The sequence below is a fragment of the Geotrypetes seraphini genome, chromosome 2 (genome assembly GCF_902459505.1).
Source record: "Geotrypetes seraphini chromosome 2, aGeoSer1.1, whole genome shotgun sequence".
NCBI classification, from domain to species: domain Eukaryota; kingdom Metazoa; phylum Chordata; class Amphibia; order Gymnophiona; family Dermophiidae; genus Geotrypetes; species Geotrypetes seraphini.
Window position 1 is genome coordinate 129278196 of NC_047085.1, and position 24212 is coordinate 129302407.

At 42.9% G+C, this 24212-nt stretch overlaps 1 protein-coding gene across 2 annotated transcripts in view; it reads left to right on the forward strand.

The window, feature by feature from the left end:
* KLHL14 (kelch like family member 14) overlaps positions 1-24212 on the forward strand; it is a 241383-nt gene that overhangs the window by 208832 nt on the left and 8339 nt on the right. For both annotated transcript variants that reach the window (XR_004538464.1, XM_033934959.1), the window contains exons 6-8: positions 9945-10135; positions 10553-10711; positions 22289-22446. Coding sequence is in view for 1 of the 2 variants with exons in the window: in XM_033934959.1 (XP_033790850.1) it covers positions 9945-10135; positions 10553-10711; positions 22289-22446 (508 nt within the window). In the remaining variant the exon portion in view is untranslated. The remainder of the gene's footprint in view (positions 1-9944; positions 10136-10552; positions 10712-22288; positions 22447-24212) is intronic.

Consider the following 24212-nt stretch of genomic DNA (forward strand, 5'->3'; position numbering starts at 1 on the left):
AACCCTGAGAACAGAAACTCTCTTTCTCCTGTCCTATTCCCCTGTGGTCTGGCATCTCTTTCTTTCTCTCTCCTTCCATTAGCCCAGCATCTCTCCCTCTCTCTAATCGCTCTCCCTCTCCCCTTCTCAGCCCCCAGGTCAAGCATCTCTTTCCCTCTTCCCCCATTCTCTCCTTCTCCCCTCTGCTCACCCCCTTCCTTCCCCTGCAGGTCCAACTCCTTGGATTTGGCATTCTCCTTCCCACTTGGGTCTGGCATCTCTCCCTCCTCCTTTCCTGCATGAGTTTGATATCTTTTCATCTCCTCTCCTTCCGTTGTTCAGCATCTCTCCTTTCCTCCTTTCTCTTTTTGGATCTGCTAGCTCTCCATCTCCTCCTGATCCTGTGGTCCTCCAAAAACTCCGTGGGTCGCTGGCAGTGGCAGCATTGAAAACAGACTGCTTCCAGCAGGTAGGCCCTTACCTCTGCCATGCCCCATCCACAGGAAGTTGAATCAGAGGAGGCAGAATGCAGAAGAGGGAAGGTCCTGCCAACCAGAGGCAACCTCTCTTAATCCCTACCACTTCCAGTGCCTTCTTTGAGTTTGGAGGACCTCAGGGGGCAGGACGAGAGAAAGTGATGCCAGCTCCATGGAGGTGGGAGGGGAAGGAAAGGAATAGAGCAAGGAGGAGAGAACCTAACAGTAGACCACTGATCCAACAGCAAGTGGCCCTTTGCAGTGAGTAAACCCGGACTTTTGGCTGAGCAAACTCAATGGTACCCCTGATATCAGTGCCCAGATAGCTAACCAGGCAAGTAAGATGGCTTAAATAGCTATGCTAACGTTGTCAAGTTAGCAGTGCTGGTATAACACTGAATATCTTTTGTACCCACATAACTTCTAGGTGCTGCTGATTGCCTGGATATTCAGAGCCAATGCCTGGATAGGACCCAGTACCAAATATTGAGGTCTAATCTAGCCAGCATCTATCAGTGTGCAAAAATTGCTTACCACTGCTATCATGTAAGATTTTAATTTCAATAAAGTTTGTATATTATTACTTTTACAGCTATAAATATTCCTCATCTTTTTTTTAATTATGAATTCCAGGACCCTGGGACCTCCTAATGTGCACTGGCCCAGGTCTCTATGAATCTCTAAAAATCTCTATGTGCCTGCCATATGTGTTTGCAAATAAACAATATGGAATACTTTATATTTTGGCTTTATACCCACCATCTTTAAGCCCCCTCCTTCTGAGGTTTCATGCCATTGCAGCTAAAGATGTCTTCACCAGAAATCCTGAGTGTCAAAGCAGCATTGGAGCATTTAGCGCTCCAGGCCGCAGTAGAGACCACTACTGCAGCTTAGTAAAAGGGAAGGATAATTATGTAAATAAACACTATATGAAATACACATAATAGAGAAAAATGACTAGCATGTATCAATAGCAAAATACTGAAGAAATTGTTGATAAACGGATTAGCATTCTATTAACATTCATTCTGCTCCTCGGAAGGACCTACAATCTTTTTCACTCAGTCCCTCTCAAATTTATTAACATTCATTCAGTTCCACTCTTCCAAGCCCTCCTCGTAGTGATTAGCAATCCAATAAAACTAGTGTTAGCATCACGTGCCTGCTTCTGTTTCAGCAGGCTTTAAAAAGGCTTCACACGCATGCACTGCTTTTCAGTTTTGGCGTGCTCAGGATTGAAGGATGCCAAAGTGGTGAGTCTTTTTATTTTGTAGCTTTCTGTGCAAAGCTCTCTGCTAAATATTTACTTTTTCATTTTGTTTTCTTGTCAAACAGATTTCTGCACTGCAATTGTGTTTGAATCGTCGTTTTTGCAGACCACTCTGCATTTGGCGGGATGTAAGTTTTCTTTCGGTTTTTATCTTGACATCAGTGGACAATCAACTCGAGCATAGCCCCCTCTAATTAACCATTTCCCCTCCACTTTGCTTTTTACATGTCTTATATAACTCTATCTTTTATTCTCTGTCACTTGTGCTTTGTATAGTGTTTATCAACAATTTCTTCAGTATTTTGCTATTGAAACATGCTATTCATACATCTTGATAAAAATCTTTTTTCTTTCATGTATATTTCATATAATATTCACTTACATAATTATGTTTGGCACACCTTAACATTATTATGTTCTGTGTAATTTTTTTATTTTACTGTTTTTTATTTATTTATGTACAAGTGTCCACTGAAAAGTTCTCAGCCCAACCAACAAGATTGGAGCAGACTCCATCAAGGGCTATACACCTAGAAGGGCATTTTCAATAGGACATTTAAGTCTAATTTGGATGTTTTGGAAAAAAACATCCAGAAATCCATTAGAGAAAGGGCAGGATTCTGTATAGGATGCCTGATCTTAGCAGCTGCCCAAGTGGCTTTTCAGAATTTCACATGGGCATCCTTTATAGAATCGTCTGTCTTTCACGCCTAACCCCACCTTATCACCCCAATTCTCTAACCAGCAACCATGCCACAGGAGTTGATTAGAGAATCAATTTGCCACTGAGCTGATCGCCACAAGGGAATCGCCCTGCTTTGATCAGTTTAGCAGCCACGGTAGGGAACCCATCCTCCCTACGAAGTCGGCCAGCAGGAAGGATGCCCATTCCCTCCTGCTAGAACCCCCGAAGGGCCCCCCTCCTGGGAATATCTGCAGCAGTAAGAATGCCCAATTTCTCCTGCCGCCACCCCCTGAGACATCTCTCAGCAGGAGGGATGTCCACTCCCTCCTGCCATAACCCCGAAACTGCCCTCCTGAATGTCTGCAGCATGAGGAGTGCCTAGTTCCTCCCGCAGCCACCCCCTGAGATATCCCCCGGCAGGAGGGACTTCCTCCTGCCGCTAGTCCCATCATCCCTTGAATTCCCCCAAACACTCAACTCCACCCCACACTCCCTGACTCTACCCCAACACTTCCTGACTCCACCCCTGACATTCCCCAACATCCCAAGATTTCCCTGACACTCCCAAATCACCCCCTTCACCCTGAGATCCCCTCGCCACCCCCCCTCCGAATGACCCTGTACATTAATCTAATGGCTGGCAAGAGGAATGCCCACTCCATCTTACTGGCAGGCCCACCACTGCAAAATAATGGACCTTCCCCTTCCCATTCTGGGATGCGCCAGGGAGGGGCCTAAGACCCTGATTGGCTCTGATGCCTAAGGCCCCTCCTATAGGAGAGGCCTTAGGCACCTGGGCCAAACAGAGTCCTAGGCCTTCTTCCCACTGCATCCTGGGATGCACAGGGAGTGGCCAAAGACTCCGGTATCCCTAAGGCCCCTCCCATTGGGGCATCTTGCCAATCAGGCCACTCCCAGTATATCCCAGGATGCACTGGGAAGGAGGCCTAGGAATCCGTTTGGCCCAGGAGCCTAAGACCCCTTCTTTGGGCGGGGCCTTAGGCATCAGGGTCTTAGGCCCCTCCCCAATGCATCCCAGAATGCACCAGGAAGGGGAAGGCCCGCCATTTTGTAGTGGTAGGCCTGCCAGCAGGAGGGAGTGGACATTCCTCTTGCAGGCCATCAGATTAAGGTATGGGGGCATTTGGGAGTAGGGGTATGGGGATGGCAGGGGTATCGTGGTATGACAGAGGTGGAGTCGAGGAGTGCCGGGGTGGAGTCAGGGAGTGTTTCGGGGGCTTCGGGGGATAATGGGGCCAGCAGCAGGAGGGAGTGGGCATCTCTCCTGCCAGGGGATGTCTTTGGGGTAGCGGCAGGAGGAATTGGGCACTCCTTCTGCCATGGACATTCAGGGGAGCTTTGGGGATTCTGGCAGGAGCAAGTGGGCATCCCTCCTGCCGGGGTTGTCTCGGGGGGGGGGGGGTAATGGCAGGAGGGAGTGGGCATCCCTCCTGCCAGAAGATATCTCGGAGGACATTTGAGGGGGGGCTTTGGGGGTTCCACCAGGAAGGAGTGGGCATCCCTCCTGCTGGTCAACTTCGCAGGCGGGATGAGTTCCCTGCTGCAGCCGCTAAACTGATTGCAGCAGGGAGATTCCCTTGCTATGATTGGCTCAGCAGCCGCGTCTATTTGAAATGTAGACCAGCATATTGTACAGGCCTGTACAATGTAAGCTGCCTGCCTCGGGGTAGTTTTTTAAAATAAAAATGTGCACCCAGTTGGCTAGTTAGACAGCAGTAGGACGCCTTCTACCGCCTACAATTGAGACGCCGTTTATAGAATTTGCCCCAAAATGTCCATTTCGTCGGACAACAAATTTTTCCAAAGGTTTTGCTTCCTTAAAACAAACTCATGATTATGACAGACCCCGTAAAAATAAACACAAATATAATTTCTCACTGACTGTATCATGTAAGAATTTTGAGAAACAGGATGGTATCTTTAACTGACTATAACGTGTTTTAATGCACAAAGTTACTGATACGCTGTGATAGTTCGCTGTGGCCAAAAGTGTTTTCCTGCTGATTTTCATCTGTATTCAGTATCCGGTGCATCTCGTTGCAGTGTCTAACAATAGTCAGCCAACACTGATGGATTTCAGTTGCCCTGATATTTTTTTTTTCCATAGTGGCAATGTCCAGGTGAAACCTTTTGCCATGTTCGTCTCTGACTGCATCAAGATTTATGGGGAAGAAGTCCAAGTATGAATGTAGAAAATGCATCTTCAGTGACATGTTGCACTTCATGGTTTTGAATGCTCTAAGAAGTTTGTCAACCAATTGAATATAGTTTTTGGTGCTCTGTAACTGCTAAGAAAATTCTCAACGATATCCCTGAACGCTTGCAGGCAATTTTCTCTGGCCCAACTAACAGATCTTCAAATCTCTTGCCATTGATGATGTGTCTGATCTTTGGACCAACAAAAATGCCTTCCTTAATCTTGGCATTAGTTATTCTTGGAAACATCTATCTTAGATAAAGAAAACATTTGCCTTCCTTGTTCATCACTTTTACAAATCCACTTTTACAGTCCAAGTTTCATGTGAAGAGGAGGCAAAAATATCATTGTCGGGTCAACAAATGGTTCATGTACCACGTTTTTCTGTCCTGTAGACAAATTTTTATGGAGTGGCCCGTTCTTTTGAATGTAATGCAACTCCTTAGCACAGTTGTCCCCGTTATCAATCTGACCACAGCATTTTGTACTATTTGCAATGTCCTGCACCTAGTCTTTATTATTCCAAGGTACAGGGCATTGCAGTAGTCAAGCTTCGACAATGCCATTACCTGTACAACAGTACAAGAGTCAAAAGGTGACAATATCGGCTTCACACGAATATATGTATATATGCAAAACATATTTGTACTGTCTTAACCACTTGACAGTTCATTGTAAAGATAGCAAATAGGATAGCAAATTGCATTGACTTCCTATACCTCGGAGCCAAGCTCTAAGATCGAGGGCATATCTTGTACAACAAATGTGAGGAGCCCATGGTTTGTCCTGATCACCAATCTTGCAACCAAAGTACAGCTCATATGCTTTCTTAACAAATCGAGTCATGGTATGTCTTTGAGGCTTAAGCATGTACTCGCCAAAAATGAAGCAGAATGTATTATAGCTGTTGTGATATTGGTGAGACATTTCTGCTGTCACAAATAATCCTATAGCTATTAATTAACTGGCTTACTAATTAACCCCCTCCTTTACTAATGCGTAGAACGGGATTTAGTGCCGGCAGCGGTGGTAACTGCTCTGACGCTCATAGGAATTCTATGAGTGTAGGAGCAATTACCACTGCTGCCGGCACTGAAACCCACACTACATGTTAGTAAAGGAGGGGGTAAGTTACTTACATAGACAATACTATGCCTTCCCTCCCAAGATGCATTGTGAGTGGGAAGGCTCGTCATTCTGAGCATGCAACCCTTTAGACAGGAGGGAGTGGACATCCCTCCTGCCAATTTGTCATCTGAAGATATGGGGGTTTTGGAGGATGTCGGGGGGGGGGGTTCCAGGAATGTTGGGGGATGTAGGAGTCCAGGGATGTTGGGGGGTCCAGGAATGATGGGGGATTTTGGGGGTCCGATGATGTTGGGAGGTGTCCAGGGATGTTGGGGGGATGTTGAAGGTCCATGGATGGGGGGATGTTGGGGGGAGAGGTATAGGGCTCGGTGGCTCTTTTTTTATTTGGTTAGCTTGGAGGTGTACTGGAGGGGATCGGTAACTGTCAGGGAGGGAGGGAAAGGGGAATCTCCCCACCAGTTCAGCTGATCCTGGCAGGGGGAATCCCCATCAGCTGAGCCAGCAGGAATCCCCGAAACTGGCTCAGCTAATGGGGTTTCTCCTGCCATGATCAGCTGATGGCAAGCCCTAAATGTACTGTTTTTCCCCCGGCTATTAAAACGTCCAAGTGCCAACTTGGGCTGTTTTTTGGATGTTTCAAAGTTTTAATTATGAGCCTCTTAGTCTAGCAATTTTTCACTTTTTTCATTATGTATTTTTGCGATGGAATGAAAAAAAAGTGGAAAATCACTGGACTAAGCATATAGTCCTTAATGGAGACTGCCCCAACTTTGTTGGTTGGGCTGAAAACTATTCATCATTTTTTTTTTAAATACTATTTTATATATTTTGTTTTAGACTTCTATTGTATTGGCCCCTGATGAAGGGCATACTAGTTGCTGAAACTAGGATCCTTGCTGGAATTTATTGAATAAAGATTTGTGTCTAGAATATAAAAGATTTTTCCTTGGTCATTCTGCTGTTCCCATTGGATATTAGGTTAGTCCTGCATTTGGGTTGATTGTGCATCTCACCTGCCTTTTTTTGTATGGTTAGGTGCACATGAAACTGCTCCAACAAATATCTCTATCAAAGTGGTCCCTTTACGTTAAGAAGTTCAAGCCTTGCCTTCCATTTTTGGCTTGTCTCAGAAGGCAGCTAGTTTGCTGGGTTATCCACCTATAGTATCCTGGAAATCCCAGACTGAATAGTTGTAGTGATGATGCCAACTGCTGGGTTAGGGAATCCATTCTAAGTTCAAGTTCAAGTTCACTTTATTTTTGATGAATCGCCTATTTAAAACATTCTAAGCGATGTACATTTAAAAACAGATTATAAGAGAACATTCAATCATATTAGTAAAACATTAAAAACAACAAAACAAATATTTGTTAAATAGTTAAATAATACATTAAAAACAGACATGAAAAGGGGGGAAAGGGGGGAAAAGTTACATATTTTCTAATGGTGAAGGAAAAAAACATATATTAGGAAAAAACATAAAGTAGGGATAAAAAAACAAAAAAGAGAAGAAATTATTCATTAAAAGCATCATTAAATAAAAAAGTTTTTAAGAGTTTTTTAAAAGAGATAATATCTCTATCCTTTCTAATAAAAAGAGGCAGAGTGTTCCAGAGTTGGGGAGCTAAAACAGAGAACATATCATTTCTCCTTGTTCCCACAATTTTGAGTGAGGGGACCAAAAGTAACTCTTGTTGTGATGAGCGAAGGGTTCGATTAGAATGATATGGGATAATCATTCTAGATATAAATTGAGGGGTGTTATATAGTAGAACCTTAAAGACTAGAAATGCTATTTTAAAAGTTATTCGATGATTAATAGGTAGCCAGTGTGATTTAATAAGAAGGGGTGTTACATGGTCATATTTTTTTGCTTTATGTATAAGTTTTATGGCCGTATTTTGGATTATTTGGAGTCTTTTCTTTTCTTTTTGGGAAATATTGTATAATAAAGAATTACAATAATCTAATTTGGAAATGATCAAAGAGTGGACAAGGATATTAACAGATTTTGGTTCTAAGAAGGATGAAATGGATCTTATCAGACGTAATTTATAAAAACAGGATTTAACTGTTTGACTTATGTGATCATGAAAAGATAAGTTCGTATCAATTATAACTCCTAAAATTTTTATGGATGAGACAGATTCTCTAGGAAAATTGATTCAGAGGTGTTGGTAAGGTCAGAAAGCTTCATGATCTATTAGTTGTTTGCAGGGGAGGGCAGTTTGGTTGCCCTTACTACTGTTTTTTTCCACTTCTAGACGAGAGAGCAGTACAAGTTTTGTCCAACAGCACCATAGTAGTACTGTATGTGAACAATCAGGGGGGAAAGACAAGTGAACTGGTCTTATTGGAGAGCAACGAGCTTGAGCATTGTGCTTGAGCAGTGAATCGTTTCTTGGCGATCTCAGTTCTACAGCTTGCAAGACTTATAGCCTTTCTCAGCAGACATCAGTTTGATCTTGGAGAACTCTGTTCAGCAGCTTATCACCTGGCAATGGAACAATGGGAAACTCCTGTTTTTGTCATCTTGGTGGCCTGATGGAATGTGAAATGTCTGTTTTTTTCAGTCACAGAAAGGCATTTGGGCTGGATACATTGGTGCTGCCCTGACAGGAGCATCAGTTTCTGTGTATCTTTCCCTTTGGCTCCTTATAACTCGGGTTATGCCAGATAGTGAACTCCCATTCTTGGTGATTCTAATAACTCCAGATTGGCCTGGTCATCTTGGTATGCAGATCTTGTCTGGCTTTTGTTACTAGGCTTTCTTCCTTATGGTTTCTGTGTTCATAGAAGATCTAGATCTCTTTTGGATTATGGCTTGTCCTTGAAAGGTGTTGCCTGAAAAGAAGGATTTTCAGCCCTGTGATTGCTGCTACATTGAAGGCCCACAGATCATCTAATTCAATAGCTTATAGAGAGTGAGTGCTGGTGTTCATCTCACAGTATATCCATTTGGAAAGTGGATATCCCTTTGATTCTCTCATTTTTGCAGAAGGGGCTAGGTTGTCTCTTAATCTGCATAGGATATAGGTAGTAGAGCATTCTTCTTTCAGAGGCAAATTTGATAGATTTGCTATTTTAGACCAACCAGATATAGTTCATTTTTTGCAGGGAGTCAAGCATATTCAGATGCCTATCAGAATGGTCATGCCCTAGTGGTATCTTAATTTGGTGCTACCATCATTAGTGAGACCTCCTTTTGAGTCTCTCCATCAGACTTCCTTGAAAAATTGATCTATTTAGATGTTATTCTTTAATTGCCATATGTTCAGCTAGGAGAATATAGGGATTTCCTTTCATAGAAACCTATTGTTTATTTATTAGGATTTTTGTACCACCTTTTTGAAGGAGTTCATTCAAAGCAATGTACAGCAAGAATAATTACAGCAGTAAAAAAAAAAAATTCAGATTATAATACAAAGAATGGCATAATATGTTACATTACAATGTCAGCACAATGTGCAATAAAACATTTTAATAGACAGCATAGGAGGTAAACAAAGAAGGAGTATATAGATAGAAGAGACAGCGAAAATAAGGAACTGATTTGAAGAAAGTTGCACATGAGGTCAGACTGATGCTAGACCAGTCCAGGACCCACCCTGGTAGACTCAGGGTTTTGGGATATCCTTGGATTCTTTGCCTACCACAGGTGTTTAAATTGTTTCACATTCTGCAGAGATGGCCCAGAGGAGACTTTGTAGTTGGGTTTTTTCTTAAGTATTTTATCTGTTTCTACTATTACTTATAGCTTTTGCATTAGCATGTTGACAAGATTCTGAACACATCCTGTTATACTGATGATGACATTAGAAACTTCAGGGGGGGATCCTGTTTTCATCTACTGGTAAGGGGTCATAACCCACTAGTCTGAACTTCTTTAGCAGCATTAAAGAAAAGAAAATCATCTGGTTAAAGTAAATTTCCCTATAGCACTGTAGGGAATAAGTCATTTGGGGCAGCTTATGTCAGTGAAATTGTACACATACGATTGAAAATTCAAGGGTGCAAACATAAATTAACCCAGAAAATTTGTGCATGTTAAGCAGCAGGTAAGCGTATTAATTCCCTGGGATGATTTTCAAAGTGCAAGTGCACGCATACTTTTGTTTTGAAAATTTGTTAAAATTCATATTGAAAAAGTATGCATACACGCTTGTCACACTGGTACAGCAATACAAACTAATCAATATATCTTTTTCTGCTTTTACTTTTTTTTAGACGAGCAAGTTTCTATGCATGTCGTCTCGAGAAGCATTTATATGTGATCGGTGGCAGGAATGAAACTGGGTACTTGTCTAGCATGGAGTGCTATAACTTGGAAACCAATGAATGGCACTATGTGTCCTCATTACCACAGCCCCTGGCAGCTCATGCAGGAGCAGTACACAATGGCAAAATACACATTTCAGGCAGGTTATTTTTTTTCGCTTAGTAACATTAACAAACCGCCTAGTACTTTGGATAGAGTGATTCTGAAATCGTAAAAATAAATAAACTTTCACAATTGAAATGTGATTATGTGGAAGAGACTTCAAATATAGAATGGTTAACTGTAATCTTGTGTAAACTTAGCATACATATATAATAGTGTAATAATGCAAATGCATACATGATACCCTAGCCAAGCAGCTAGGAGGCCGACAGCAATCACAGTGGAATTCATCTGAAACTATTGTGGTATATAAGAATCTATGTTATGTTATATCTTTGAAAACGACTCTAAATTGACTCACCAGTCATTAGTAGTGGTATAGAAGCTTCTAATAAAGATAAAGTATTAACACTCTATTGGAGCATGGATAAATGAAAACATTCCTTTTTTCTAGGAGGTGTTCACAATGGAGAATATGTACCCTGGTTATACTGCTATGACCCTGTCATGGACATATGGACCAGAAAGCAAGACATGAACACAAAACGAGCCATCCATGCCTTGGCAGCAATGAATGATCGGTTGTATGCAATTGGAGGAAATCATTTGAAAGGTCAGCCTTCTAATTCCAAAATTGGCATAGGGAGTTTTTACAATTTAAATCAAGCTCTTCCTAAAGCAAATTTAAAATGCTGACATGGGATTTATTGATGTGACAAATTGTGGGTTTTTTTCTTGCACTGAAGCAGATTTAATTTACACCATAGAATAACTACAAATTAGCAGTCCTTGAATGCATCTTGGAACGTTCCAATTGGTGGATCACTACAGTAAGAATGCCAGAAAACTGAAACGAAACTTGTTTGGATAGTCCAGGACTCATCTCCTTATTTCTCTGTATGGTCATTTGGGATAATAATGTCATAAAACCTATCTGTGAGGAAAGTCCAAATTTAGGACTCCTTATACGAAGGTGCACTACGCATTTTAGCGCACGCACCAGATTAGCGCACACTATAGTGCGTGCTATCTGAAAATCTACCGCCTGCTCAAAAGGAGGCGGTAGCGGCTAGTGCGCAGCAATTTAGCGCGTGCTATTCCGCATGTTAAGGCCCTAGCGTGGCTTTGTAAAAGGAGCCCTTAGTTAATTTATGTATTACAATTTTATTGACCTATATCTGTTTTAAACTTGAATAGTATAACCTAAATAATGAAGAGGTTGATTAACAGCAAAAGAAATTCCAATTACACAAATCATAGAGCAAGTGTTGAGGCATGAAATTCAGTGAAGCCAGTCTAACCCCAAGTTAGAGCCTAGGTTGTGGAAATATGTGTTGTTGTTTTTTTATAATGACCTTCTACATTTTCAATAGGTATCTATTATATTTTCATCTCAGGATAAGTCGTTATTGATATAGAGAGACATCCAGCTATTCCTTGAGATTAGTATATGACCAACAGGAGAGGCACTGACACCAAGACCTCAAAAGACCTTGGAGTTAATTTCTGTTGCACCTCTGTTGATCTCCAGTGCATCAAGGAGGGAAGCATCACTAAGGCGTTAGAGACCTCAGTGTGTCAATGCCAGCACCCAAAGCTTGACTTTGTCAATAGGCTGAGATGAACAGAGACCCAGACTTTTCCTCTATTTTGGGGTCTGACTGAATATTTCTGGGACTTTGTGATGTCTCTGAAGAGGATTTAACTGACTTACCACCAGACCAGTTTCCTGCTTATCAGAAAACAAAAAACACACCAGAGGAGCTTTTACATTCATTGATTTTGTGATGGAAATGGCTGAAGCTGTTCCATTTATATGGAGAAGAAACACAGAGCAGAAACAATGGACATCCTCCAATTCTCTGGCTCTCTTCCAGCAGGTTGTGAAAGTACCCCCATTCACAGAATCCCAAAGGATGTGCAGTACAGATGAAAATGTGGGAAATAAGAAGGCCACTTCTTTGTATGGCGTCCTGGAAGCTCCCAGATTTGAGAAGGAGCAGATTGCTCTCCAAATTCCAACACTATCAAACAATACTCATAACAGATATATTCAGACCGGGCTAGGGAGCCCATATAGATGGGTTTCACATTCAATGTTTGTGGTCCCACCAAGAGTCTTCATCAGATAAATTTCCTGGGATTAAGAACATTATGGAATGCTCTAAAGAATTTCAGTGATCAGTTAGCTAACAAAATTATATGGATACAATTGACAATTAAATTCTGGAATTTTTTGACAGAGAATATGGTGAAAGCAGTTAGATTAGCAGGGTTTTAAAAAGGTCTGGACAATTTTCTTTTTTTTTTCCTTTTATTCTTTTTTATTTAAATATAACAATTATAATACACGTGGAGGGGCATAATAAAAAAAAAAACATCTAAGTCCCCTTTTGGCCTAAGGCCTTAAACGTTAAAAGTAGAAGCAGGGAAAATGTCCATTATCAAAGAAAAGTCCAAAAGGAGATTTTTTTTTGATAATGGCCTGCCTCTACGTTCAGCTGTTTAAACGCCCAGACCACCACTACGTCTACACTAACAGCATATAATCAACCTAAAAAAAGCCTAACTCTCAAATACCCAAAACAAGAGCTTTTAAGTGAAGGAAGAGCCAGTCCTTTGCCTAAAAGCTGGATTCTGTAACCGGTGTCTGTCAAAAACAACATCGGTTATAGAATCCACCTCCCCCCCCCACACACACACACACAACGATCGGGCCAGGAGAAAGCCCAAGCCCTCCTGGCCCCGCCCATAACGATTGGGCAAAAGGGAGCCAAGCCCTCTTGCCCGGCAGCTCCCCTCTGCCGATAATGATTGGGCAAGAGGGAGCCCAAGCCCTCTTGCCCGGCGGCACCCCCTTGCCGATAACGATAGGACAAGAGGGAGCCCAAGCCCTCCTGCCCAGGCACACCCCCCTATCCCCCCCCCCCCACTAAGATATGGGCAGGAGGGATCCCAGGCCCTCCTGCCCTCGACGCACCCCACCTCCCATGAACGCCCCCCCGAACCCTTGATCAGCCCCCTCCCACCGACCGTGAGACCCCTCGACTATCCCCCCACTCCCAATCCCCCTCTCCGTACCTTAAATTAGTTGGCCGGATGGACAGGTGCCAAGCCCGTCCGGCAAGCCAGCCATCTGTTGAATGGCTGGCCTTAGGGCCTGATTGGCCCAGGCAGCTTAAACCCCACCCACAGGTGGGACCTGAGGTGCCTAGGCCAACCGGAATAGAGTACCCATCTGCTATTCTAATTTTTTAATTGCTCCTTCCAACTGAATAATTTTTTCATCCATTTTTTTCCAATTTAGACACTATTTTATCTGAAAAAACACAAAGCTTTTGTACTGGACTCTGTAGTAAAGCTTCAGACCTTTTAACCACTGTCCATATATCTTTTAAAGTTTCCTCATTAGAATTTCCTCATTAGACAAGTTCCCAATAGGAAACTCAACTGGTTGGATTTTATTATACTCTAATGGGAATTTTATATGTGGTGGTTGTACCAATAGGTAGGTCTGGACAATTTTCTAAATGAAAAATCCTTGGAGTGTGCTCCATGGAAAAGGATGTTGTTAGTTAAGTGCCACAGGGACTTGGTGATTCTGTCTGATGATCTCAAGGTGACAAAACAGGTAGAAAAAGCAACAGTCAAAGTCAGGAGGATACTCGGGTGCATAGGGAGAGTCAGTCCAGAGGGCTGCTATAAAATTGATCAGTGGTCTTAGTCATAAAGCATATGGGAATCGACTTAGAGACCTAAGAGTCCCAGGACATAACAGTTGTGAGAAAAGATGCAGTGATTTTGGATTGCTGGGCTCAGGGAGATGCTCCCGTCACCGTCACATGGCTCAGAAATGGAATGAAGGTTTCTGAGACTGAATGCACCTACAGTTTGTCAAATGGTTCCTTGTATATCAGTGAGGTGGAAGGCAAGCAAGGAGAACAGACCGATGAGGGATTTTACCAGTGTTTGGCCCTGAACAAACACGGAGCAATCCTAAGTCAAAAAGCTCATCTTACGTTAGCAAGACAAATTGGTCTTCTCTTCGGTTTACCTGTTATCTATCTCTGAAACATACCTAGTTGACCTGGAGAGTTATCCAACAGGGGTAGGTGATAGTGATGTGCAAACCGAATTCTGGCAACAGGGAGATCAGATCGTGGATCAATCGACAGATATTGACGAGATGCATGTGAGGAAACCGGAGAAGCAAGACTTAAGCTGCTTCCCTGGATCATCACATCATGTGACTTCTAACTTGGTATGGTAATTGACCACGCCATTAAAAACCAATTTAAAAAATTAAAAATCAATTAATTTGTTTGCTTGTGGAATATAAGCGTCCCCTGCATCTACTATGTAATCATCCCCAAAAAGGCAACTTCTTGGCAATGTCCAGCTACCTTATGCTGTAAATTGTAACTTCCTGGAAATGTCCAGCTACCTTATACTGTTATCCAGCTATCTTATACTGTAAATTGTAACTTCCTGGAAATGTCCAGCTATCTTATACTGTTATCCAGCTATCTTATACTGTAAATTGTAACTTCCTGGAAATGTCCAGCTACCTTATACTGTTATTTGTAATTCCTGGAAATGTCCAGCTATCTTACTCTGTAATCCGTTTAGAACTGCAAGGTACAGGCGGAATAGAAGTCACTAATGTAATGTAATGTACTTTGGAAGAACGACAGAAGAGAGGGTATATGATAGAGATGTTTAAACATCCCTGTGGCATTAATGTACAGGAGGTGAGCCTTTATCAAATGAAGGAAAACTTCATGAGAGGGCATCAGATGAAATTAAGAGGTGATAGGCTCAGGAGTAATCTAAGGAAATACTTTTTTTACAGAAAGAGTAATAGATTTGTGGAATAGTCTCCTGGTAGAGGTAGTAGAGACAAAGACTGTGTCTCAATTAAAGAAAGTGTGGGACAGGCACATGGGATCTCTTAGGGAGAGGGGGTGGTAGTGAATGCTGTTGATGGGCAGACTGGATGGGCCATTTGGCCTTTATTCTGCCTATCATATTTCTAAGTTTATACTATCTCATCCAAAAAGACCTTAATGACTTGACCGGAAATCTTGGTCTCACCAAGTCCAGTGCCGAGCTTTTGATGTCTAGGCTCAAGCAGTGAAACTTGTTGGATGAAAGTGTGCAAGTCACAGAGCAGAGGAAGCATTACCAATCTTTTTGCACAATCTTCACCCATCAAGATGGGCTCTGCTTCTGCCACAATGTGACCAGCCTCTTTGAGTCAGTTGGATTTGCCTGTAATCCGAAAGAGTGGCATCTCTTCATTGACAGCTTATCTAGGAGCATCAGAGCCATTCTGCTCCACAATTGGAACAAGTACCCGTCTCTTCCACTGGCTCACTGAATGCACCTCAAAGCCGAATACAATAGCATCAAGACCTTACTAGGCCCTTCGAAGTTTCATGAATATGGCTGGGAGGTCATCAGAGACTTCAAAAGGGTGGCATTCCTAATTGGTCTCCAAGGTGGTTTTACCAAGTTTCCCTGCTATCTCTGCCTTTAGGATATCAGGGGCACAAAGGCACACTATCAAAGGTGGGATTTGCCACAGCGTACCAGGTTCTCTGTGGGGAGAAACAACATCAAATGGGAAACACTGATGGACTCCTAGAAGGTGCTAATGTCATCCCTGCACATCAAATTGGGTCTAATGAAACAATTTGGCAAAGCTAGAGATAAGGAGTTACCAGCCTTCACGTACCTTCAAGATACAGTTTCTTCCCTAAACTGTCTGAGGCAAAGGTCAAAGCTAGTGTCTTCGTCGGACCACAAATAAAGAAGATCCTAGAGTTCAAGGAATTTTCCAGGAAGCTAACTGGGAAGGAGAAAACAGCTTTGTCACAGTGGTTTGGTAAGAATCTGGTGAAGAATTACAGTAAATGTCTCTCAAAGTCCATGTCCTTGATGTTCATCTTGAGACATTTAAGTAGAACATATGGATTGCTCTGAAAAGAGAAGATGGAACTTCTATCTACGTGGGTGTAGTCTACAGACCTCCGACTCAATTGCAGCAAATTGATAAGGATCTGATTGTGGATATCCAAAAGTTTGGAAGGAAAGAGGAGGTTCTGCTGTTGGGAGATTTCAACCTGCCGGATGCGGACTGGAATGTTCCGTCTGCGGAATCGGAAAGAAGTAGGGAGATTGTGGATGCCTTTCAAGAGGCTCTGCTCAGACAAATGGTGACGGAACCCACAAGGGAAAAAGCGATATTGGATCTGGTCCTCACAAATGGAAAGAGTATCTCTAATGTTCGAGTGGGTGCTCACCTGGGAAGTAGTGATCATCAAACAGTTTGGTTTGATATAACGGCTAAAGTGGAGAGCGGCCGCACGATACTTAAAGTCCTAGATTTCAAACATACGGACTTTAATGCAATGGAAAAGTACCTGAAGAAAGAGCTGTTAGGATGGGGAGGACATAAGAGAAGTGGAAAGACAGTGGTCTAAGCTGAAAGGAGCGATAAAAATGGCTACGGACCTTTATGTGAAGAAAATCAATAAAAAACAAGAGAAAAAGGAAGCCGATATGGTTCTCCAACCTAGTGGCTGAGAAAATAAAGGCGAAAGAGTTGGCGTTCATGAAATATAAAAAAACCCAAGAAGAGGAGAGCAGAAAGGACTACAGGGTGAAACTGAAAGAAGCCAAGAGAGAGATACATTTGGCGAAGGCACAGGCGGAAGGACAAATGGCTAAAAATGTAAAAAAGGGAGATAAAATTTTTTTCAGATATATTAGTGAAAGGAGGAAGATAAAAAATGGAATTGCTAGGCTAAAAGATGCTGGGAACAAATATGTGGAGAGTGATGAGGAGAAAGCAAATGTGCTAAACAAATACTTCTGTTCTATGTTCACAGAAGAAAATCCTGGAGAAGGACCGAGATTGTCTGGCAAAGTTACATGAGAAAATGGAGTAGATTCTGCGCCGTTCACGGAGGAGGGTGTTTATGAGCAACTTGAAAAACTGAAGGTGGACAAAGCAATGGGACCAGACGGGATCCATCCAGGATACTAAGGGAGCTCAGAGAGGTTCTGGCGAGTCCTATTAAAGACTTGTTCAACAAATCTCTGGAGACGGGAGTGATTCCTGGGGATTGGAGGAGAGCGGATGTGGTCCCTATTCATAAAAGTGGTCACAGGGATGAAGCAGGAAACTACAGGCCTGTGAGCCTCACTTCAGTTGTTGGAAAAATAATGGAAGTGTTGCTGAAAGAAAGGATAGTGTATTTCCTTGAATCTAATGGGTTACAGGATCCGAGGCAACATGGCTTTACAAAAGGTAAATCATGCCAAACGAACCTGATTGAATTTTTTGATTGGGTGACCAGAGAGCTGGATCGAGGATATATGCTAGATGTAATTTACTTGGATTTCAGCAAAGCCTTTGATACAGTTCCTCATAGGAGGCTGTTGAACAAACTTGAAGGGCTGAAGTTAGGACCCAAAGTGGTGAACTGGGTCAGAAACTGGCTGTCGGACAGACGCCAAAGGGTGGTGGTTAATGGAAGTCGCTCGAAGGAAGGAAAGGTGACTAGTGGAGTTCCTCAGGGTTCGGTGCTGGGGCCAATCCTGTTCAATATGTTTGTGAGTGACATTGCTGAAGGGTTAGAAGGAAAAGTGTGCCTTTTTGCAGATGATACCAAGATTTGTAACAGAGTAGACACCGAAGAGGGAGTGGAAAATATGAAAAAAGTTAGAGGAATGGTCTAATGCCTGGCAACTAAAATTCAATGCAAAGAAATGCAGAATAATGCATTTGGGGATTAATAATAGGAAGGAACCGTATATGCTGGGAGGAGAGAAGCTGATATGCATGGACGGGGAGAGGGACCTTGGGGTTATAGTGTCCGAAGATCTAAAGGCGAAAAAACAGTGTGACAAGGCAGTGGCTGCTGCCAGAAGGATGCTGGGCTGTATAAAGAGAGGTGTAGTCAGTAGAAGGAAGAAGGTGTTGATGCCCCTGTACAGGTCATTGGTGAGGCCCCACTTGGAGTATTGTGTTCAGTTTTGGAGACCGTATCTGGCGAAAGACATAAGAAGACTTGAGGCGGTCCAGAGGAGGGTGACGAAAATGATAGGAGGCTTGCGCCAGAAGACGTATGAGGAGAGACTGGAAGCCCTAAATATGTATACCCTAGAGGAAAGGAGAGACAGGGGAGATATGATTCAGACGTTCAAATACTTGGTATTAACGTAGAACAAAATATTTTCCAGAGAAAGGAAAATGGTAAAACCAGAGGACATAATTTGAGGTTGAGGGGTGGTAGATTCAGGGGCAATGTTAGGAAATTCTACTTTACGGAGAGGGTAGTGGATGCCTGGAATGCGCTCCTGAGACAGGTGGTGGAGAGTAAAACTGTGACTGAGTTCAAAGAAGCGTGGGATGAACACAGAAGATTTAGAATCAGAAAATAATATTAAATATTGAACTAGGCCAGTTACTGGGCAGACTTGCACGGTCTGTGTCTGTGTATGGCCGTTTGGTGGAGGATGGGCAGAGGAGGGCTTCAATGGCTGGGAGGGTGTAGATGGGCTGGAGTAAGTCTTAACAGAGATTTCGGCAGTTGGAACCCAAGCACAGTACCAGGTAAAGCTTTGGATTCTTGCCCAGAAATAGCTAAGAAGAAAAAATTTAAAAAAAAAAAAAAATTGAAATTGAATCAGGTTGGGCAGACTGGATGGACCATTCGGGTCTTTATCTGCCGTCATCTACTATGTTACTATGTTAACATGGGAGCATACTCAGAGGAGCAAGGTGAGCACTTCCACCAGGATATATGAGAACATGATCGGAGCCTACATCTGGGGGCTGATTCATGAAAGTGAATTACAATATAATCGCAAATATTGAAAAACTACTCACTTTTAAAACTTCTGTGGCCATATTTGTGTAAGTTCAATATAAATAATTGTTAATTGCAATTCATATGTTGCTTTTTATGTATTTATAAGAATGAAAAGATGAAAATGTAGTATTTTCATGTTTTAAATTGGTAAATTGCAAACTTTGACTATTCTAGATACAAAAGCAAAGTTTTATGGAAATAACAGACATTTTCTATACTTTTTAGGCATGAGCAATTAGGAAATTACTTACTGCCCAGGAGCAAAAATTGTATTACATAGTGATTGAACTCAAGGAGTTTGCACTGTATACGAAATGAAGATGTAGTAACAGGAGTTAGTGTAGCTGAATTTTTAAAAAGATTTGGATAAGTTCTTGGAGTAAAAGTCCATAGTCTGCTATTGAGAAAAACATGAGGGAAGCCACTGCTTGCCCTGGGATTGGTAGCATGGAATGTTGCTACTAGTGCTGCCCGATTCGCGATTTGAATCGATTCTCCAATTCACTTTGGGTGAATTGATTTGAATCGGTTTGTTTTTTAAGAAAATCAGACTTACCGATTCTTCGGCCCCCTTGTTAGAGACCCATTCAGGCTTTCCATCTGCCACCGGAGTCCTTGCTCTTGGTGTAACTTCCGGTTTTGCAAAACCAGAAGTTACATCGAAGCAAGGACTCTGGTGGCAGAGAGAAAGCCCGAACGGGCCTCTGGTGCAGATCGGCGGTAGCAAGACTCTCTCCTTCCCGACCACAAGTATTTCTTTCTCCTCCATGACCAGGCAAGAGCGGCGGTAGCGAATGCAATTCTCTATCCTGCCTCTATTCCAGGCGTCTTCTCTCCATTCGGCCGCCCAAGCGGAAACAGGAAGTTTTCACTGAGGACGGGCCGCAGTGGAGAGAAAATACAAGGAGTGGTGGCAGGAGTGGATCGCTACCGCCACCGGCAGCAAGTTGTACAGTAACATCAAAATAAAGATAATTAAAGCTTTCCGAACTTTGCAAGAAGCCATCAAATGCAACTATGAGCACTGGCAGATTTGGGAAAACTACATTCTTACCAGTACTGATATAGGAGAGTTTTCAGAAGCTATTAAAGCATATCACTGACTTATGGATTTACAAGACAAATAGAAAGATATTCAGGTGCTGAACATTCTGGTGAAGGCAGTGGTGGATGGAATAGTTGATCGAAAGGGAGAATTGGCAACAAGTTTGAAGGGGGAACTGCAAGAGTTGTTTGAAAGATTGACTGCTAGAGAGACAAATGATGGAGAAATCTGGAAACTATATGCTAAACTATATGACAGTGGAAAGAGTGATAATGAAGTTGACAATGAATGTATATTCCCCTATTCATGGAAGCTCAATTGTTCATTGAGGATTTCTTAGTTGGTTGCTCATTTCTTGGAGCTCTCTGATTAAGATGACCATTGTTCTGACTTCATTAGCTAATTCGATGCAGACGTCACTCCTTCCAACATCTGTGAATAGTTGCTTTGTTTTGGAATATAATCCTTGGAGGTTAAGTCATGCTGAAGAGAGAATTCTCACCATAAAAAAGGTAGATGGAGGGAGAGGGGAGATGGGGGAGTTGGTGGACTGGAGAAGAGATGGGGAGTAGATAGGAGAAATTAACTTGGTGGAGGGGGGAAGATGGATGCTGGAGGGGGAGATGGACTTGGGAGAGATCATGGGGAGGGAAGATGGGGGAAGGATAGAAGAAATAAAGATCTAAAAACAGGAGAAGGAGAGAGATGGTGGACAGTGGGATTTAGGAAAGGAAGGAACAGAAAGGAAGATAAGTTGGACACAAGAGATGGTGGGGGGGATATACTGTATAGGAGGGTAGCTAGAAAGAGAAAGGGAGAACTGGTGAGGAAGGAGGGAGAGATGCTGGATGACAGGGTAGTTGAGAAAAGGAGATGGTGGATCTGGGCAAGAGACCCTGGCAAGCAAGTTATCAGAATACGTTTGTTGCAGAGCCTGGGACCAACATAATTTGAAAAATGACCAGACAACAAAAGGTTAAAAAAAAAAAAATATTTTATGTTTTGTGATTATAACATATCAGATTTGAAATTTGTATCCTGCCAGAGCTGAGCCAGGATTTAACAGAGAGAGGAAAAGTCTTTTTTGTTTGTTTATACCACAGCACCAGTATGGGTAGGAGAAGGCAAAGAGGGTAAAGAGGCTATAAAATAAACTCACCAGGATGTTTGGAAAAAACACCCAATTGTGCAGGAAAATCGAATCGATTTGAAAAATCGATTCAATAGGCTGAATCGAATCGAAATATTTTTTCCTGAATCGGGCAGCACTAGTTGCTACTATTTGAGTTTTTGCCAGGCACTTGTGACCTGGATTGGCTACTGTGGAAACAGGATACTGGGGCTAAATGGACCATTGGTCTGACCCAGTATAGCTTATGTTCTTATGACCTGACTCAAGTGGCAATATTAAAAGACCTCGGATTCATTGGCCATGTATTAAACTATTATCAGATAGCATAACTTGAATCAAATGAAGCAAGGAAGATATGGCATTACATATAAAGTACAGCAGGCTTATACATAATGACCTACTTATCAAAAACATATGCTATACGTGCCCAAACATAAAAAGATCTGAGAGCAGGATGTACAAAGCTCCAGGAAACCCAGCAACAAAAGCCAGGTTGGGAGTGATTTCTTTTTGCTGGGCTATGCTCAGCACAATGGCATGTAAATCATATGCATACTAATTGTGACAAGTAGCCCGGTAAAAGAGGGGAGGAACTATAACTGGCACCTGCTCAGAAGATCAGAAAAGCAAAGCAGCTGGCACAGCAAAAGGGGCAGGCACAGCAAAAGTTAGATCACTTGGTGGCTCAAACTTATTGAAAGCCATGCAGTCTCTGAAGAAAACAAAATGGCTTTTCCAGAAACAACACTGGCATTAAGTTAAGAAAATTAAGTTTCTGTAAAAAGTTGGGATGGGTATGGTGGCAGCGTTTTTCAGTCTGACTGTTGAGAGAGGCAGGTTAAGGTTGAGACTGCTGAGATGGAAGTTAGTGGAGTGTATATATTGAGGAAAGTGTATGGAACAGAGGAATTGGGAACAAACAGAGTATTGAGGGAAACAGATTTGGAGAAGAATACCCACCATGTCCTATGGCAGACCTGGCTCTCACACGGAAGGTTGGGGTTTTTTTTTCATGTGTGTGTCTGTTGAAAAATGGTGAAGATCACTGAAATACTGGTTAGCAATGAGACACAAACAATGGGCCCAGTAATAAAGACTTTCACCCCTTTGTTTTATTTATACATTGTATAGGTTTTTCTCATCTGGATGTAATGCTGGTAGAATGCTATGATCCAAAAAGTGACCAGTGGAATATTCTACAGACGCCTATTTTAGAAGGTCGGAGTGGCCCTGGTTGTGCTGTTCTGGACGACAGTATTTATCTTGTAGGAGGCTACAGCTGGAGTATGGTATGTGCTGCATGTGTGTATTACAGCAATTTATTAGACAGTTGGATAGTCATACAAGGGGGAATTCCATAAAGGTCGCCTAAAGTTAGATGCTAAAATGCTGTGTGCTAAGCTCAAATTCTATAGCGGCAATTACATGCATGATTGCCATTATAAGATACTAGCATAAGTCAACCTTGTAGTGCCCGACTATAATCACAAGCACTTATGCCAAATCAAAGGCCTAACTACTGTCCATTATACACGTCACTGATAGCATTCTATATGACACCTAAAAAATTGGCCCTGAAAAGGAAGTCACATAGTGTGATTCTATAAAATGCCTCTGAAGTAGAGGTCTGCACGGGAACGGGGATCGCGGGAATCCCCCCCTAACCCACCGGACTCCCACAGGACCCCCCTCTGGCCCATGGGACTCCTACGGGGATGGAAGGCTTTGGAAGCAGGGTTCGTCCATATAATATAATGGACACGTCAGCCTTAGTAAAAGAGGGGGTCTATAAGTTAATTACCTGAACAGAAAACAAAAAAAAGGGTTTCACCAAAGAGATTCCACAAGGAAAAACAGCAGCGCAAACACAAAAGAAACTGTGGAATTGATGATCCTGTCAGAAGTAATTGCTGCTTTTTATGGGGATGGGCGGGGATGGAGGTAATTCCTTGCGGGGATGGGTGGGGACGGAGAGGATCCTGACGGGGATGGGTGGGGAAGAAGAGGATCCTGGCGGGGATGGGTGGGGACGGAGAGGATCCTGGCGGGGACGGGCAGGGATGGGTGGGATTTCTGTCCCTGTGCAACTCTCTACTCTGAAGTTATGCACAGTTTAAAGAACCACACTTAGCACACTTTCACGTGATTATCATTTAGGTGCACCCATTTAGGCCAAGGAAAATCAGGCCTAAATACCTACGCCTAAGGTGTGTGTGTATCGAGCGTATTCTAGAACAGTGTGCCTACCTTTTAGGAATGCCCATGACCCGCCCATGCTCCTCCCCTTGCCACACACTCTTTTGAGATTCGCACCACTTTATAGAATACACTTAGAAAGCTGTGTGTGCCGATTACCGTATTTTCACGCATATAACGCGCGCGTTATACATGATTTTTACAAACCATGCATAACCTTGCGCGTTATACGCGTGAGCGCATTTTACAAATTTTTTTTACATAGTTCCCCCCCCGACGTCCGATTCACCCCCCCCCCCCGCAGGACCGCTCACACCCCCACTTCGAAGGACCGCTCGCACGCACCTGCACCCCCCACCCCGAAGGACTGCTCGCACGCACTCCCACCCGCACCCGCACCCCCACCCTGAAGGACCGCTCGCACCCCCACAGCCTCCCGACCCCCCCCCCGTCATCATGTAGAAGCTCCTACCGGTGTCCTGCTGCTTCCTCTTGGCGGTCCCGGCCCTTCTGTGAGCCCTGCGTCTGCGCTGCTTCGTCTTCCGGCGGTCCCCGCCTTTTCTCTGATGTCAGAGAAAGGGCGGGACCGCCGGAAGACAGTTTATGCAGATAAGGTTCTATGTCAATTTCTCAGCATCTACATTTGCTATTTTTTATCCTATAGCATTATTTTGGACCCCCTAAGGAAGGCATGTTTATTGAAACACGGACCGTGTTGGGTCCTCATTCTATTTTATGCATATGTGGGTTTTCCAGTTGATTGAATAAAAGCTTTCATCAAGAATATCTCTTCCACAGTTTCTGTTGGCATATAAGAAGGAACATCTCCTTGAAGTATTTTGAACACCATACCAAAAAA